Below are 15,193 nucleotides of genomic sequence, written 5' to 3' on the forward strand. Positions count from 1 at the left end.
GAATAAACCACCTCTGGATTCTCTTCATGTGAAGGAGTCCCAGAGGGATCACCACGTGACCAGCTGCCATCATGCCTAACAGCTGCATCACGGAGAGGGCTGTCACTTTCTCCACTCTCTGCTGTGAGAGTCGCGCTCTCATGCGGACTGAATTCAACTCCACTCCCAGATAAACGATAACCTGGGATGGAAAAGGACAGCTCTTTTTCCAATTGACAATGACACCCAGACTTGACAGATGAGATACGAGCTGTATCATCTGTAACGCAGCCTCCTCCTTGGAGCGAGCCAGCAACAGCAGGTCGTCCAGATAAAATAACACCCTCATCCCTCCTCTGTGTAGCGGCTCCAGCGCCGTCTCCACACACATTGAAAAAGTGCGAGGAGCCAGGGAATATCCGAACGGCAGTCGATTGAACTGGTACGATATCCCCTGGAATGAAAAACGCAGGAATTTCCTGTGTTCCGGGATTATGGATATATGGAAGTAGGCATCCTTCAGGTCTATTGACGTAAGCCAGTCCCCCTGGTGAACGTACTCCAGCACCTGTTTGATTGTCAGCATATGAAAAGGTCTTTTCACTATCACTCTGTTGAATGCTGACAAATCGAGGATGGGTCTCATTCCCCCCGTCTTTTTCGGGACAAGAAAATAACGGGAGTAAAACCCCCGATTTTCTTCCGAGGAACCCTGGAAATCGCACTTTTTACCAGGAGCTCCTGTAGCTCCGCCTGGAGCGCAAGACACTGTTCTTGGGATAACAGAAGTGTTTCCTGAATCCCATTGAACTGCGGGGGGGGGAGGCAAATTGCAGAGAGTACCCTCTGCTGATCAGCCTGCTCATCCATCTGTCCATCAAACATATCCGCCGCCACTCTGAGCAATGCTCCGAGAGCGGGCAAACCTGCTTTTGTTGTACTGTGGTAGTCATGGTGACGAGCCATGCCAGAGCCCTTGCCGCTGTTTCTTGTAAAGCAACCCAAGGGAGGCCCCGCCCGAAAGGGCTGCGACTGGGTCTCCACACACTGCATCTCACCCCGGCCTGAGGAATGAGCAGGGGTGTGTGCAGTGCTATTCACACAGCGCGTAATAACAGCCCTAGGCCCATTACAACCGTGTGACGTAGGTACAACTGGGACAGAGGAAAAACCGTGTTTCCTGCTAACCGACAGGCCAGAGGAAACAGGTTTACACGTCAAGCCCCGCTGTCTAATAACCGCCTGGTTATATACAGCTGGCTTGTGCAGCGAGCTCCGCCGCCTGCTAACCGACAGGTCAGAGGCAGCCCGCTCAAACGGCGAGCCCAGCTGTCTGTTAACCGATAGGTTAAAAACAGCTGGCTTATGCAGCTAACCTTGCTGTGTGTTAACCGACTGATTAACAACAACAGCCGGCCTGACTAGTGTGGGGGAAATGTGAGAAACAGCTGCTACAGACACACTGTTGTAATTTTCAACCTTTTTATTGAAAATATTTTCCCGCACATCCCCCCCAAAAAGTCACTTTCGGCTCTGCTTCCTCGGAGGTTCTCTCGGAGGAGCAGACCAGGAGCGGGGGTTCCTCGTTCCTCTCTGACTCTCCGCCTGGAGATTCCTCCGTGGCGGAGGATCGGAGATATGGGACGGTGCCCCCGCAGCCGCCGAAGGGCGATTCTGGCGCCGCTTGACCGGCTGATGCCAGCAGACGTGACGTCGTATGTCGTCTGCTCTCTCCGATGCAGACTTCATTGACTCCACCATGGTGTGGAACTGAGGTCCAAACAATCCGTCCGGACTGATTGGAGCCTCTATCAGCTCCTTCCCTGCACCCTCCGGTATAGCTCCCTGCTGCAGCCAGAGGAACCGGTAGACCTGAGTTGCCCATGTCGCAATCCGCGCCTGCGAAACTGCGACTGCCGCGCTCAGGGTGAGTGCAGTGCTGGCCGCCTTACCGATCTCCTCAGCCTCCACTGAGGACATGGTGTCGGACTGCTCAGATATACGCACCATGGAATGTGCCAGCAACGCAATATTGTTTGCCGCCGCTGACGCCTGGAAAGCACACTGGTGCATCTTGTCGGTCTGTCGGGCGACAAACTGATCCCTGGAGGCAGTCAACATGGGTCGCCGTCCGGCAACCGTGCTGGCCTGCTTAGCTCCAAAAAACTTTGTGAGGTTCGGCTCCAGCAGAGGCACGGTCGGAAACCCTTTATCCGTTAATCCCTCTACCCGTGTAAGGGGAGTGTACGTGGATATAGGAGCCCTCAATGCCATGGGGTTTGCTGCCGCTCCCTCCTGGTATTTCCGGATGGGCGGAAAGCGTGGCCAGATCGGATCACTCTTGACCCTCTGATCCTGGGAGAACACCCCGGACATGTCATCCGAATACGTGCTCACCTGAGCTGGGGGAACGGGGAGATCTCGCCAGGCGGCTGCCTTAGCGATAATCCCCGGAAGCTCCTGGAGAATTCCGCCAATCGACGGCAGAGCCATGGTGGCGGAAAAAGAGACCACTGGTCCGTGTGCCGGACCTAGACCGGGCCCCAGCTCTGCCTCCTCCGTCCGGAGGAGGGAGATGATGGGGGAACCACCTGGTGATCCATGAATGGAGGGGGCGTAGTCATCCGACTCGTGCCCTCCACTCGGACCCAGGAAATCTAGGGACTCGTCCACGGAGTAATCCTCCTGAATTATCCAGTCATCCTCGACCTCAGCGGCAGCGAGAGCGTCCGCTCTCTGCTGTCTGAGGGCCAGAGGGAGCCGGGCATGACACCTGTGGGGCTAGAGCAGCTCTCGCATGCTCTATCCCCAAGCAGGACTCACACTGTGAGTGTTTGTCAAAACTCATTATATAGCCCGTCCCACATGAAAGGCAATTCCGGACGCGGCCCTGACTTACCTGCCCCATCTCCATCTTTCCACTAGAAACAAAGCGTTTTACGGGAGGAATCTTTGTTTTCTAATGTGCCTGCTACAGTGCTTCTGCTACTACGGAGTGCTGAAGAAAAGTGGGAGCAGTTGGACGGGCCTACTTCCTATTTATACGGAAGGGAGGCCGAAGGTGGGGCCCACGTCATAGGAGGGCGTGGATTAAGTCTGTCAGTGCTGCACACGTGCAGTGGGATTACCCAATAGCGATAGCCTTAGAGGGCGAAGCCTTATACGAAATAGAACCACTAAACCACAACGCAGCACGTTTTTTGAAAGTGCATCTAGTGGTGCTAGTAACGGTGGTCCTATGATAGCAACTCTAAAACATGTCTCTCTCAACTCTGAAGCGTAAACAGAGACAAATCGGTCATTGATCTTGTGGAGCAGATGCGCGAGTCATTGCCCAAGTCAAGCTGGACCTTTTCGCGACCGACTGGAGTACGGGTTGGATGCTGCATTTTCCGACGCTCCACAAACACATCACATCCCCGGCACAAATCACGGATGTGATGACAGATGTCATTGCGAGGTTGAAAGAGAACTTTCCCGGTCGATTGGATGGACTTGCTTTACACTGGAACTTATTGACATGCATTCATCCGTAACCATGGCACAAGCTCTTGGCACTAACGGGCCAGCGAAGTTTTGGAGTGATGTCAAAAAACAGCAGTTCCCTAACGTTCAGAAAGTAGCGATCTGTGTGCTCAGTATGTTTGGATCAACATACAAATGTGAATCAAGCTTTTCACACATTAACTCAATAAAAAGTAGCACTCGCTGCTCCCTGACTGACAGCACTCTTCACCAATGTCTTAGGATTGCATTGACATCCTATGAGCCAAAAATCACTGCTCTTGTTAAAAAAAAAAAAGTCAGCGATGACAAATCACAAATGAGGTGATAGTAAGCACCTAGTTTACTATAGTAGACGTGTAGTGTAGTATTCATTCATGTTATTTACCCTTATCCCTTGTTATGGGTTTGTGCAGGGTTTGACAGTTATTTTTGTATTCATTTAAATGAACTTTGTAATGTGTCTGGGTCAAATGTGACCAAAACGTATGATTTTTTTTGTTATTACTTGAAAAGTGAAAAAATTATAGTATTACCTCTTTTTGTTATATTGGAGCTCTTTAACTGTTTGTTAATGCACTTTTGATGTGCATGTGTCATATGTATCCAATTTTATTTTGTATGTGAGGACATTTATTAAGACTGCTATTATTGTATTCAGTTAAATGCACTTCGTGATGTGCCTGGTTAAAAAAAAAAACCCTGAATATTTGACTTCTAAAGCAAACAAATGTAATGCTACAACTGTGCACTTTTTTTTCAGATTCTGTTAAATTAATGCTAATTTGTTGTGTTTTTATGCACTTTTTGACGTACCTTTGTTAGATGAACAATGAATACAAATTGCATGTTTTTCATCGCAGTAATATGTGTTGGTTTAAAATGTGTCATTACCCGCTTTTTACAGGCCGCTGAATGTCTGGCCCAGTTGAATTTTGTAGTTATAAAATCTGGCCCAACTGAATATGTAATTGAATAGCCCTGCTATAGAGGCTCACATGGACAACACACGTGTGTAAAATCCACAGGGACGTAGTGATGAGTCAGCATGTGTAAGTGGCAAAAGTAGGGATTAAAGCTTGGAAATGCAGGCTGATCCTCACACTTCACAAGCTCACAGCACAGAAATCTCTCTTCCTGCTGATAGGAACATCTAAAGTTTATTCTAAAGAACATCCAGTCTCATTTTCATCCTCTCTTCTGAATAAAACTCAACTTACTGTATATCCTGTTGTTTTCATGCGGGCTCCGAGGGATGGACAGCACTCTGAATCCAGTTTTTCACAATTAGTCTTTCAGCTGCTTCTTAATTGAGTTTTTAGAAATTCTCTGCAGTCATGGCAGGGTGATAGGATGGTCCTTGGAGACTTTAGCCAGACTACAAATGTGAAATTCATAGACTGCCTTAAAGGTCAGCTGGAAGTTTCAGTGTCAATTACCACCGAAGGTCACGGGGTCTCATGAGAGTCACTCTGTTTTCTGAAACACAATACTCTGTATAATTTGACCAGTAGATCATTGCAATTAACCTTGGAGTAATCCTTATGAAGAATGTTAATGAACTGACTGTCTGTCAATTGTAATGAGGATGTAGAGCTTTCCACATCGACACATTGTAGTTTCTTCACATCCGACTCATTAGGACCAGAATCGGGCTCTTTCACAAAAAACTCAATCCAGACTCTTCACCTTTGCCCTCTTTGTACGCTCTACATTAATGGTTCATTATACTGAAGACCAACTCATCAAAAGAAAGTGGAATATGAAACTCTTCACAGATAATGGGCATAGACCAGGGGCGTCTAAACTTTTTTCACAGAGGGCCACATACAGAAATATATACGAAGGGCTGGGCCACTCACTACAGGTCACTATAGCCTCATAAGTTCTGTTATAAGTTAGCAAAATCAATCAAATGTAGGTCAAGGATGCTTGTGAGTGTTGGCAACTCATCCCTTAAAACAGAAGCCTCAGATTGATTATAATAAGGAGAAATAGTAACGGTGTATTTCAAGCTTGTTATGTAAATAAGTTATTGGGCTTTTTTCTTATCAACTAGGATATGTTAGAAAATGTTTCCAACTTTAATTGACTGAATTATTTAAAAAGCGGTCTTATTAACACATGAATACTACTGTGTAATATTTGTACATTTATATTTAAGAAGTACAATATAAGAAAAGCACAAGTTTCATTTGTGGGCCGTATTCCATTATACTTTTTGAATTTGCTGAGGGCCGATTCAAAATGGTCCGCGAGTCGCATTTGGACACCCCTGGCAAAGAGCCTGACTTAAAGTATAGCCCTTCAGTCAAACAGATGTGAAAATATGGGTCCAATGTAGGGCTGAACGATTAATCGATTTTAAATCGAAATCGCGATTTTAAATGATGCGATTATCAAATCGCAAATCCCACATTTTATTATTCTTGTGTGTCAGTCATCCACACCAATCAGAAGTGCTGTGCTCCACATGTACCAGCCATTGTTAACCAATCAGAAGTGGCCCATGATAGAAGGTGATTGACAGATTGATCCAATCACCTGCCAAGTATCTTTGAAAGTGCCTGCCCTTTCCAAATGGCTTCCAATGGAGCTTTAGATGCTTTGGTGAAACAAACCATCTGGGTCAGGTTAGTAATGCTCCATCACCTGTTTCTATTACAGGGTGAATCTTAAACTGAAGCTTGACTTTAAAGCAACCCAACGGAAGTTTCATGTAAGTTTAGTTATTTCACTCGTAGCTCGGGCTGCGGGGTGCTAGAGACGGGAGCATGTTGATGCGACCTTCCTAGCCGGAGTTATGGCCGCATTTTACAATAAACTTCCGTTGGGTCGCTTAAAAACAAATATCGCTAATCGCAATCGCAATATCTGTCAGAAAAATCGCAATTCGATTATTTCTCCAAATCGTGCAGCCCTAGTCCAATGTGGGTGACAAATAAATGTGAAGACTAGACAATAAACATGTAAGATCAGTGCTGCAGTTTCTGGTCTGTAAAGGTTATATTGCAAAGAAAAAGGCAGTGAGACAGCGCTAAAATAATGACTTGTCTTTCCGGGTGGCTATGGCTGTGAGATAGAGTAGTCATCCAATAATCGGAAGGTCAATGGTTTGATTCCCAACCCCCACATACAATATGTAAATGTGACCTTGGGCAAGATGGTTAAACCCAAATTGCAACCTCAACCTCTGTATGGATGTGTGTGAATGCTGAATGTATATACAAGCACTTTGAGGTGCTGTAAAGACTGGAAAAACACTATATAAATTATACACAAGATCATAGGTTTCTATAGGATGACAATTCAAAGCTAAAATAAGTCAATGGTTGACATTTTCTTTTTTGTTTTCAAGAATCTTTCGGGCTTTAATTAATATGTATAGAGGTTTAAAAAGATATAGTGAATCAAAATATTGTCGCGCAGAAGGTTAAAGGGTTAAACACAGAAGGTGCTGTCAGTGGTTGATTTAAAGAGGGAAGGTCACACATAATGACAATCCAAATATCCATTTCCATCTGTCAGTATATAATGGCAGTCAGAATCCATACATTGATCAAATGCACATTAATGCCAATGTGTTTTTGATAGTATTTATTGATTATTGGAAGAAAAGGTCTTTCGGGAAATATCAGAATCCCTAGTTTTCACCCTGAAGGGGAATTGTCAGTTTCTGGTTTGAGTGACAGCAGCTTATAGTGTTGCTCCGGAGGGATTAGAGACATGTTGTGTTCATGTTTGTAAGTCAGATAAGAATGGATTTTAGCAGGAACGCTAATGCGAGTTGTTGTTCTAGGCCGATGGCTGTTGTGTGCATTCGATGTCCATATGATAGAACAATGAGGCTTCTGCATTGTGCAATATTTGATCGGCTTTTTAAGGTCTCAATCTTTGTAAACGGATAACAAATGCCATCTTTGCACATGCACATTGTTTCTGAGTTTTTACCCACAGGAAAGCAGGAGTAGCACAAATGCTTGAAAGCGCTGATTTGTAACAGCAGACAGGAAAAGGGAAAAGGATGAGATAGACTTGTAACGAAGGGTCATGCACCTACTGCAGTGGAGCTCGTTAAAAACAAAAAAAGGTGTATTTTATATTTGAAGCAGCATCTTACCATTCACTTGAAGCGTGTGGATCTGAAAGAGTTGCTCGTAGCCATCAGCGTGACAGGTATAGTTCCCGATGTGGGTCGTGGTCGCCTTGGTGAAGTACAGTGATCCATCGTCCCCAAAGTCCTACCAAGAGAGAGAAAGAGAAACGTCTTAATGACTTACAGAACGTTTTAGTGGTCTTTGTTCCCACAGTGCAGCAGTGAGGTTAGAAGGCATTGACATCTGGAAATGAACGGTGTGCAGATGAGAAGGTAAACATGTTTCATAGCAAAGAAAATGAAAAACATTACAATAGTCCAACAAGGCACGTTGTGGAATAATGTTCATCAATCAAAATCATACGTTAAAGCTATTTGGTGCCATGTAAGACAAATGAGAACCGTTAAAGTCACAAAATTGTTTTCTGAAATGTGTGATTTGTTACTATCAGAGGACACTGATCTAATGGAGGGACTGAGGTTATAATTGATTAGCATGGAAGTTACACAAGGTCAGCTGCTTATAGAAAACAGGGCAATATAGTGCTATAGTGTATAGTATAATGTCATTGTCCCCATTTTCATTAACATGTATCACAAATACACAAAACCTGTTTCACTTTGGTTCTCAGGTGGCCTTTTTAGAGCAAATCAAAAGATGGTATTACACCAAAACCTACGATGTCCATGATGTGAACGTGTGCAGAGACAAGCTTCATTCATGCTGTGATTGTGAAGTGAGTTAACACAAAGGAGAAGGTGAATACGTTCTGCAGGTGTAGCTCAGAAGGAAGCTCCTAAAGCTAATGAGCCCTTAGGCGGTGTGCTGGTGAGATGAATCCGTCTGACAGAGAGCGAATGTGCGCTACCTTTTTAGGATCACACTGCAGTAAAAACCATCCTGGCAAATCATTGTAATTACTTTTGTACATGTTATAGTGTTATCTTGATATTATTCTCATGAGAAGTCATCGAGGAGGTGTTGATTGTTTCAGATAAAGAGTCCTCCTATTCTGCTGTATAAGAAGTAAACATGTGAAATGCTTACTTCTACCGAGAAACTTTAGAATAACATATATTTTTCAACTTCTAACTTAAAACGAGTGGGCTGAAAGCAGCGTCCTACATGGCTCTAATACAGAGAAAATGGGGAATACACCTTTTGTGACGTGTTTTGAGATAACTAAAGAACACAGCATTGGTCGTGATGACACTTTTTGTTTTGTTTTAAGCAATGTACAATAAGATACTTCAAACCTTTGGATGAACTTAGTTTTCAGTGTAGGGTAGTATTGATTTTTTTCACTTTCCATGCATTTTTTCTTCTCTTCCATGCTTGAGAAAGGCTTTCTTTTCTTTTAATTTAAGCCCAATTGTATCTCTATTTATAGATGGATGTATTATATTGTTTTATAATATAATTCTAATAGATTTCTGGTAAGTTTCTACAGGAGTTGTTGCAAAAATAGGGCAATTTAATAGGAAAATAGCTATCCCTGCCTTATGTGTGATACATGTATGCTTTCACTCTTGAGTAACTGAGAAAGGTTACTCACTTGTATACATACTAGCCTAGTTAAGAGTAAGACACTTAATAAATGTATATTATTTTCCTTTTTCTAAAATGTTGTTTTACTCTTACATTGGCCTTGGTATGGTTATCACAATTCAATGTTACAGCACACTTAATACTCAGAGCAGATAAAGCAATATTCAGATACAGAGTGTCCCTGCATTTCAAATACAGTACGTACCATCCTTACTATATCAAGTGATTATATTATAAATCTCCATGGACAAAACAATAACTGCGCCTGTGCTCACAACTATAGGTTGTCCCCACTTTTAAATGCACGGCAGATATTCAGGAGTGATCTCGCTCCAGCACTCTGCCTTCATTAGTCTTCTTCAATGCCCACTAACATGATGAAGGCCAAGTGCAAAAACGTGTTCATTCCTGATCGCTGGCATGCATAGGAAATCATTCAGGTTTCCCTTAATGTGGTGACCCTTTGCTCTGAAGCATGACAGAGTGTCTGCCCTGTGCTGCACGTTGCTTATAACTGAAAACAGCTTTCTTATATTAAAAAGACTCAGGCCTAATTACCAGTCCTAAGTCAGGAGAGCTCATTAAAGAAAAACTGAATTTTCTCATTAAAAGGCACTTTGATCACATATTTGCTTTCTGTTTACATCTTGGCGTTCAGCTTGTTTTTAAATATCTGTAGACAGGTGTGGAGCCCTCCGTCGTGTTTACAGGAACATGCTGTGTTTATCAGTTCGTCCCGGTGTGCTGCGATCTAACCTGAGAGCTCGGTAACGGCTCGAGCTGAGTGAAGCATCAGAGCTTCACAATATGAGGGGAAATCGATGGTGCGTTTTTGGCCCCTTGGGCTGAGAGCATATTGTGTCCCCTTCGTAAATGAAAAATGAATGGGGGTAGAAATGAAACTCAGAGGGTGGAACGAGCCACGACGGGGGCTGTCGACATGATTCCTCCACCTCACCTCACCACCCGTGCTTTAGCTATATCAGCAGCACCCAGCTCTCTGCAGAGGGAGCAGGCCGGTGTAGCAGAAACTCAGAGGGAAGGGAGACAAGGGCGGGTAGAGGTGGATTTACAAATAGGCTATAGCCCTCAAGAAACTATAATTAATAAAGCTGTCAGTGCCGGGTCAACTGAAAGGACACTAAAGAGCCACCTCAGAGTGCAGCTACACTGACGAGGCATTTCAGAACATAGCCTCTGTAGAACGGCCTTTTGAAACTTTGTGACAGAAGTGGAGAGAAAATACCCTTTGCAGTGAGAGAAACATGTTTCCTTCAAAATGAAGTATACTGAGGTAACAAAGCATGACACAGGGGTTTGACATTATAAGTCAGGTTGACACAAACTACTCTCACTGGTTTCTGGTATTCAACCACACTCAGGTGCTAGCATTTCGCCTGCAACACATTATAATGGAGGAATGTCAACTTGCCTTGTAATGTGTGGTGCTCACAGCTTTAAATAAATTGCATTTAAAAAAAAGATTCAGCAGCATGTTTTGTCAGGAAATGATGTGTCCCATTACTCTGCCTGAATCATTCACAGCCCCCACTGTCACCCACACAAACTACTTTTACCAATGTAACAGTCCCAACAGAACGTTGGGGGATATATGTATGCTGTGAGCATCACAAACACAATTCTGTGTATATGAATGAGCCACACTATTGCACTGGGTTACATGTTCCTCCACTGTTTGCCAAGCTGTTTAGGAAATGATTTGGTATCATTTGAACATTTCAGTCTTGAAGGAGATTGAATATGCTGCGTGCCACAGAGATCTGATTGGTGTTTTCCACAAGATGTTTTGACAATAACTAAAATGCACAAATATGAAGCAGGCCTCGTCCTTCCTCTGTTAGGTTTAGCATGTTTTGGATGAACAGTATGCAGCCACTGTAGAAACATGAGATGTTCAATTGATGTGATGTACTCAGCTTGTGCATTTCTGATAACAGCAGCATGCATTAATTGTGTTTTTTGTGAATGGAAAATCAATGAAAGAGTGAAGCGATGTCAGTCGGCTGTGAAGAAAAACCAAATACACCCTACCTGGGACGGGATCTGTTGGGGAGTAAAACAGAGGTCAAACATTAGGAAGTTTAGTTCATTAAAATCTGAAGACATATAGATTTGAAAGCAGAAAGGTCACAGCAGTGTTGGTGTTGTTGCACAATTGCATGATGTTAGAGGCAAAGTTGAGTACAGAGCTCAGCGTAGATCTATTGTCAGGATAGTACAGAATATAAGTAGTACATAATAATCCACGAGTTTGGTTCTTAGCTCCTGATCAACGATGATTAATTCAACAAGGACTAATACAATAAAACCTCTTGATTGAAGTTGTAGATATAATAAAAGAGGACAATGTCATTCTGTAAGATGCATGTGTTATCTACCATATAATGTTTCATTTTCACAGCTTTATTCACAACAAAACCCTCTAGAAATGGCAAAGAATGACTACAACTTTGAGTGTAAAACACGATGGCACTTATCAAGACCATAGTGTATGCAGAAATTATACTACTACTACTATTATCATGTATATCCCCGCAATTTAAAGCTAATGTCACGTTCACTGAAACATAATTGCAGATAAAAACTAATATTCCAAAGGATAAGATAAGAAAGGAGAAATAAAGATTAAGCCGTGTTTATATTTATGCCTGTTGAGGGAATAGTTTTTAAATAAATGCTCTAACTTTTAATATTGCCATTTTTAGGACAGTGTCCAGAGATGTTGGTCCTTCATAAGAAAACAATAAATCAATAGAGGCACAACAAGTTGACTGACTAGTAAAAATGATGACAAAAAGTAGCCGCTTAAAACAAAAACGCACACACATACAGTACACACACTCTCTCTCTTTGGCCACTCAGGGAGGATAGAAATACTGACAGACTTGGATGATGATGCAACAGCAAGTCAACTTCACGGAATTACGGTAAGCTGCTTTGTCAAAATTTAGAGAGGCTCTATCGAACTCCGGGATACAAGCGCACCACTGGGATTAATGTGCGCTTCACTAAATCTGGATGTCCACGGCATTTTCAAAAATAACCACGTTTTTAAAATGGGAAGGTCTAGCAAGATTAGGCTGCATAAAGCTCCCATGTGTACTCACAGGAATAGTACTCTAATTAAGGCTGCCAGTGGATGCTCACACATATTAACAGCCTGCAATTATACAGAAAGTGTCTGCGAGGCAATTGAGAATTAGTCAGGTGCGGGCGAAATCCACTCTCCTCTCTGGAAGGGTCAACAATGATTGACAGGAAGTCTGAGAGCCAAAAATACATCTGGATTAAGTCTGCGTGCAGCTAATGCTCCGTTGGTAATTTCTCTCTGTGCTGCGTGGCTTGCACACAGTTTCCTGACGAGCCACAGGAGACCCATGCTGATTCATGCTGGTGCCGTTTGGGGTTCTGGAGGTAATCTGTGCCCTAGCAGAGGTTGTAAACTCAGGCTTTGCTAGACACCAACAAAAAAAATGTAATCTGACAATGGCAGACCTCCAGGGTCAAAGTACAGCACGTTCTCTCAGACTGAGGAGATGGATTAGTCCCTGTAGTAGTTTAACACAGCTTCACTCCATGAAAATGCACTGGCATGTACCCAGCATGCCCTCTTGCACCGCAGAGAGAAGGATGGTAATTTTATGCAACAACATCGAATTCAGGCAATATGAGGATCCTGAGGGTACCAAAGTGGTTCGGGGTTAATTAAAATGCAAAGTTAGTTGCATCCTTCTCTCTGCTCTGTCTCCATCTTTGATGTATAACTCGTGCTATGGGTTCAGTGGAAAGAAATCAAATTTGGATGTTTTCTCCAGGTTGTTCCAAACCACAAAAGGCCCAGCTTTGATACCAACACAGCATATGTTATTTCCTCTAAATAAAAGGAGAGAAAAGTAAGTCTGTATGACTCCACAGAGAAAGTTTTAATACAAAAGGATGAATGGTCCTATTCAGGTCTATATGCTTTCACGAGTCCAAGTATACATTACATTACATGTCACTTGTTAGACGCTTTTATCCAATCCCCACAGGAGCAATTTGGGGTGAAGTGTCTTGCCCAGGGACACAACGACATGCTGACTGCAGTGGGGTTTGAACCTGTGACCCCCCTGATCCGAACACCAAGGCTCTATCCACTGCGCCACACGCCTCCATAAATGAACTTAACACAAAGTGTCTTTAGCTACAATAGATATTCTGAACAGCATTAGTCAGCAGAAGCTTTCATCCTTGAGCTGACATTTGAATTAAAACACACCCGAGCAAGATCTGATATTACACACCAGGAAACTGATGAGTGTGTGTGAAACAGACAAAGACCACCTCTCAACTCTGCTTTGTGTTTTCAGGCAAAATCAAGAGATGAAACACAAGCTAGATTTATCGAATCCGCAACAAAAAAAACCTGTCAAACAGTTTTTGAGGAGTGGAATAGAAAGATAGATCAAAGTGTGTGTTGACCTTACAAGACCTCACACCTGTCTTTTCCTCCTAGAAATCCTCCATAAGATATTGAGAGCGTTTTCATAAAATAATCACACTTTTTTTATTTATTTGTTTTCTCACACCCAACACTTGTATTCATCACGTTACCTGGAAGCAGTCGTAATATATTATATAAATAAATGACTGAAAAATGGTAGGAAAGCTACCAGAAATGACTCAATGGCTTGGACGCCACCCTTTAAGGGAATCACACATCACCATCAACCAGAAGCACTGGTTTAGAGCCAGTTGATGGTGCCAAGGATGACTGGCGACAGCTGGGCGCCTCTTACTCATTTTAAGGGTCATCAACATTTAATGTTACATTAGTGGCTTCACTGGGTCTCCCTTTATCTACTGCGACAGTGTTGACTTAATTATGCACAGCAGTATCACACTCATCTTGGTCAGCAGTGACACACAGAGAGCATAAAGGGGTGAGGGGAAGGAGAGGTCTGCCTGCTCTGCACCTCGCCATGTTAAGTGCCCCTGCTCCGTTTGATGTGGATGAAAGTGACACACAGGGCTGAGCATGCAGATTAAAACAGAGAAAGACACACATAGTCTTTCACAGAGTTGTAGAAGTAGGTCCCTCCTCTTGGGCTGAAACCCTTTGGTACCTCCCCCCCCCTTCATCTGCTTTCATTTATTGAAATCCCTGTCCCTCCGAGCCGTCTCTAAACACCAAGAACACAAACTGACATCCTGGATTACCGTCAGACCCACAATACACAAGCCCGGCGCCAACAGTCAAATAAAAAGTGGTGACAATCTGAGCCACTGCCAAAGGAATAAAGAAGACATATGCCGAGAGAGAAATATAGGAAGATATCATCTGAACTGTACAGCTCTTGCTCTGTCGTTAAGAATGAGTGATGCATCACAACATGAAAACACAATAATCAGACCTGTTCGCTGTATTTGTTCGAACCATTCCACTTTAAATCTCATGATGTACCTTCATATATAATGTATCCGTGCATCCACTACACATTCACTTATCTACCCGTGTATCTATCTATAAACAATACAATCAGGGGGCCTGATGCCGGCTCTTACATTGATGTCTGCCAGGTTCAGGGAGTTCAGATATTGATGGTTTCTCTTCCACAGTATGGGGGGCCTGCGCTCTCCTGTGATGGCACACGTCAATACGGCGCTCTGGCCGACTGTTACTGTGGTGACGCTCACTTTCTGATCATCGGGGAGGGTGAGCAGGTACACATCTGTTGAGAGGAGAAAAAAAACACAATGTCAGACGGTTTGGCTTAAGGACACGGACTCTGGGGAAAGTGAAAGTGAAACTGTAAAACTTTTAACACGAGTTAGTAATAAGTTGTGTTCTGTTGCTTGAAACAGCGCATAATTCATAGAAATAAACCCACTGAGATGCTTTACAATACAATCATTTACATGTTTCTCCTAATGAAGCCTGAAAACATGAATAAAGAACAAAACACTGTCTCAATTAGCTGCTGTTGTGCTGTACAGGCAGATGTGTTTTTAGTTAAAGATGCACTGAGCCAGCACAAATATTGCAATTTGCAACGTAATGGGAA

General features: G+C 43.3%; 1 protein-coding gene across 1 annotated transcript in view; it reads right to left on the minus strand.

Annotated features, from left to right (window-relative positions):
- fstl5 (follistatin-like 5) overlaps positions 1–15,193 on the minus strand; it is a 200,649-nt gene that overhangs the window by 63,176 nt on the left and 122,280 nt on the right. Inside the window, exons 7-8 of the mRNA XM_034227644.1 lie at positions 14,694–14,860; positions 7,604–7,724 (exon numbers count right to left, since the gene is read on the minus strand). Of these exons, the coding sequence (XP_034083535.1) occupies positions 7,604–7,724; positions 14,694–14,860 (288 nt within the window). The remainder of the gene's footprint in view (positions 1–7,603; positions 7,725–14,693; positions 14,861–15,193) is intronic.

Source organism: Gymnodraco acuticeps, unplaced genomic scaffold (genome assembly GCF_902827175.1).
Source record: "Gymnodraco acuticeps unplaced genomic scaffold, fGymAcu1.1, whole genome shotgun sequence".
In the NCBI taxonomy this organism is placed as follows: domain Eukaryota; kingdom Metazoa; phylum Chordata; class Actinopteri; order Perciformes; family Bathydraconidae; genus Gymnodraco; species Gymnodraco acuticeps.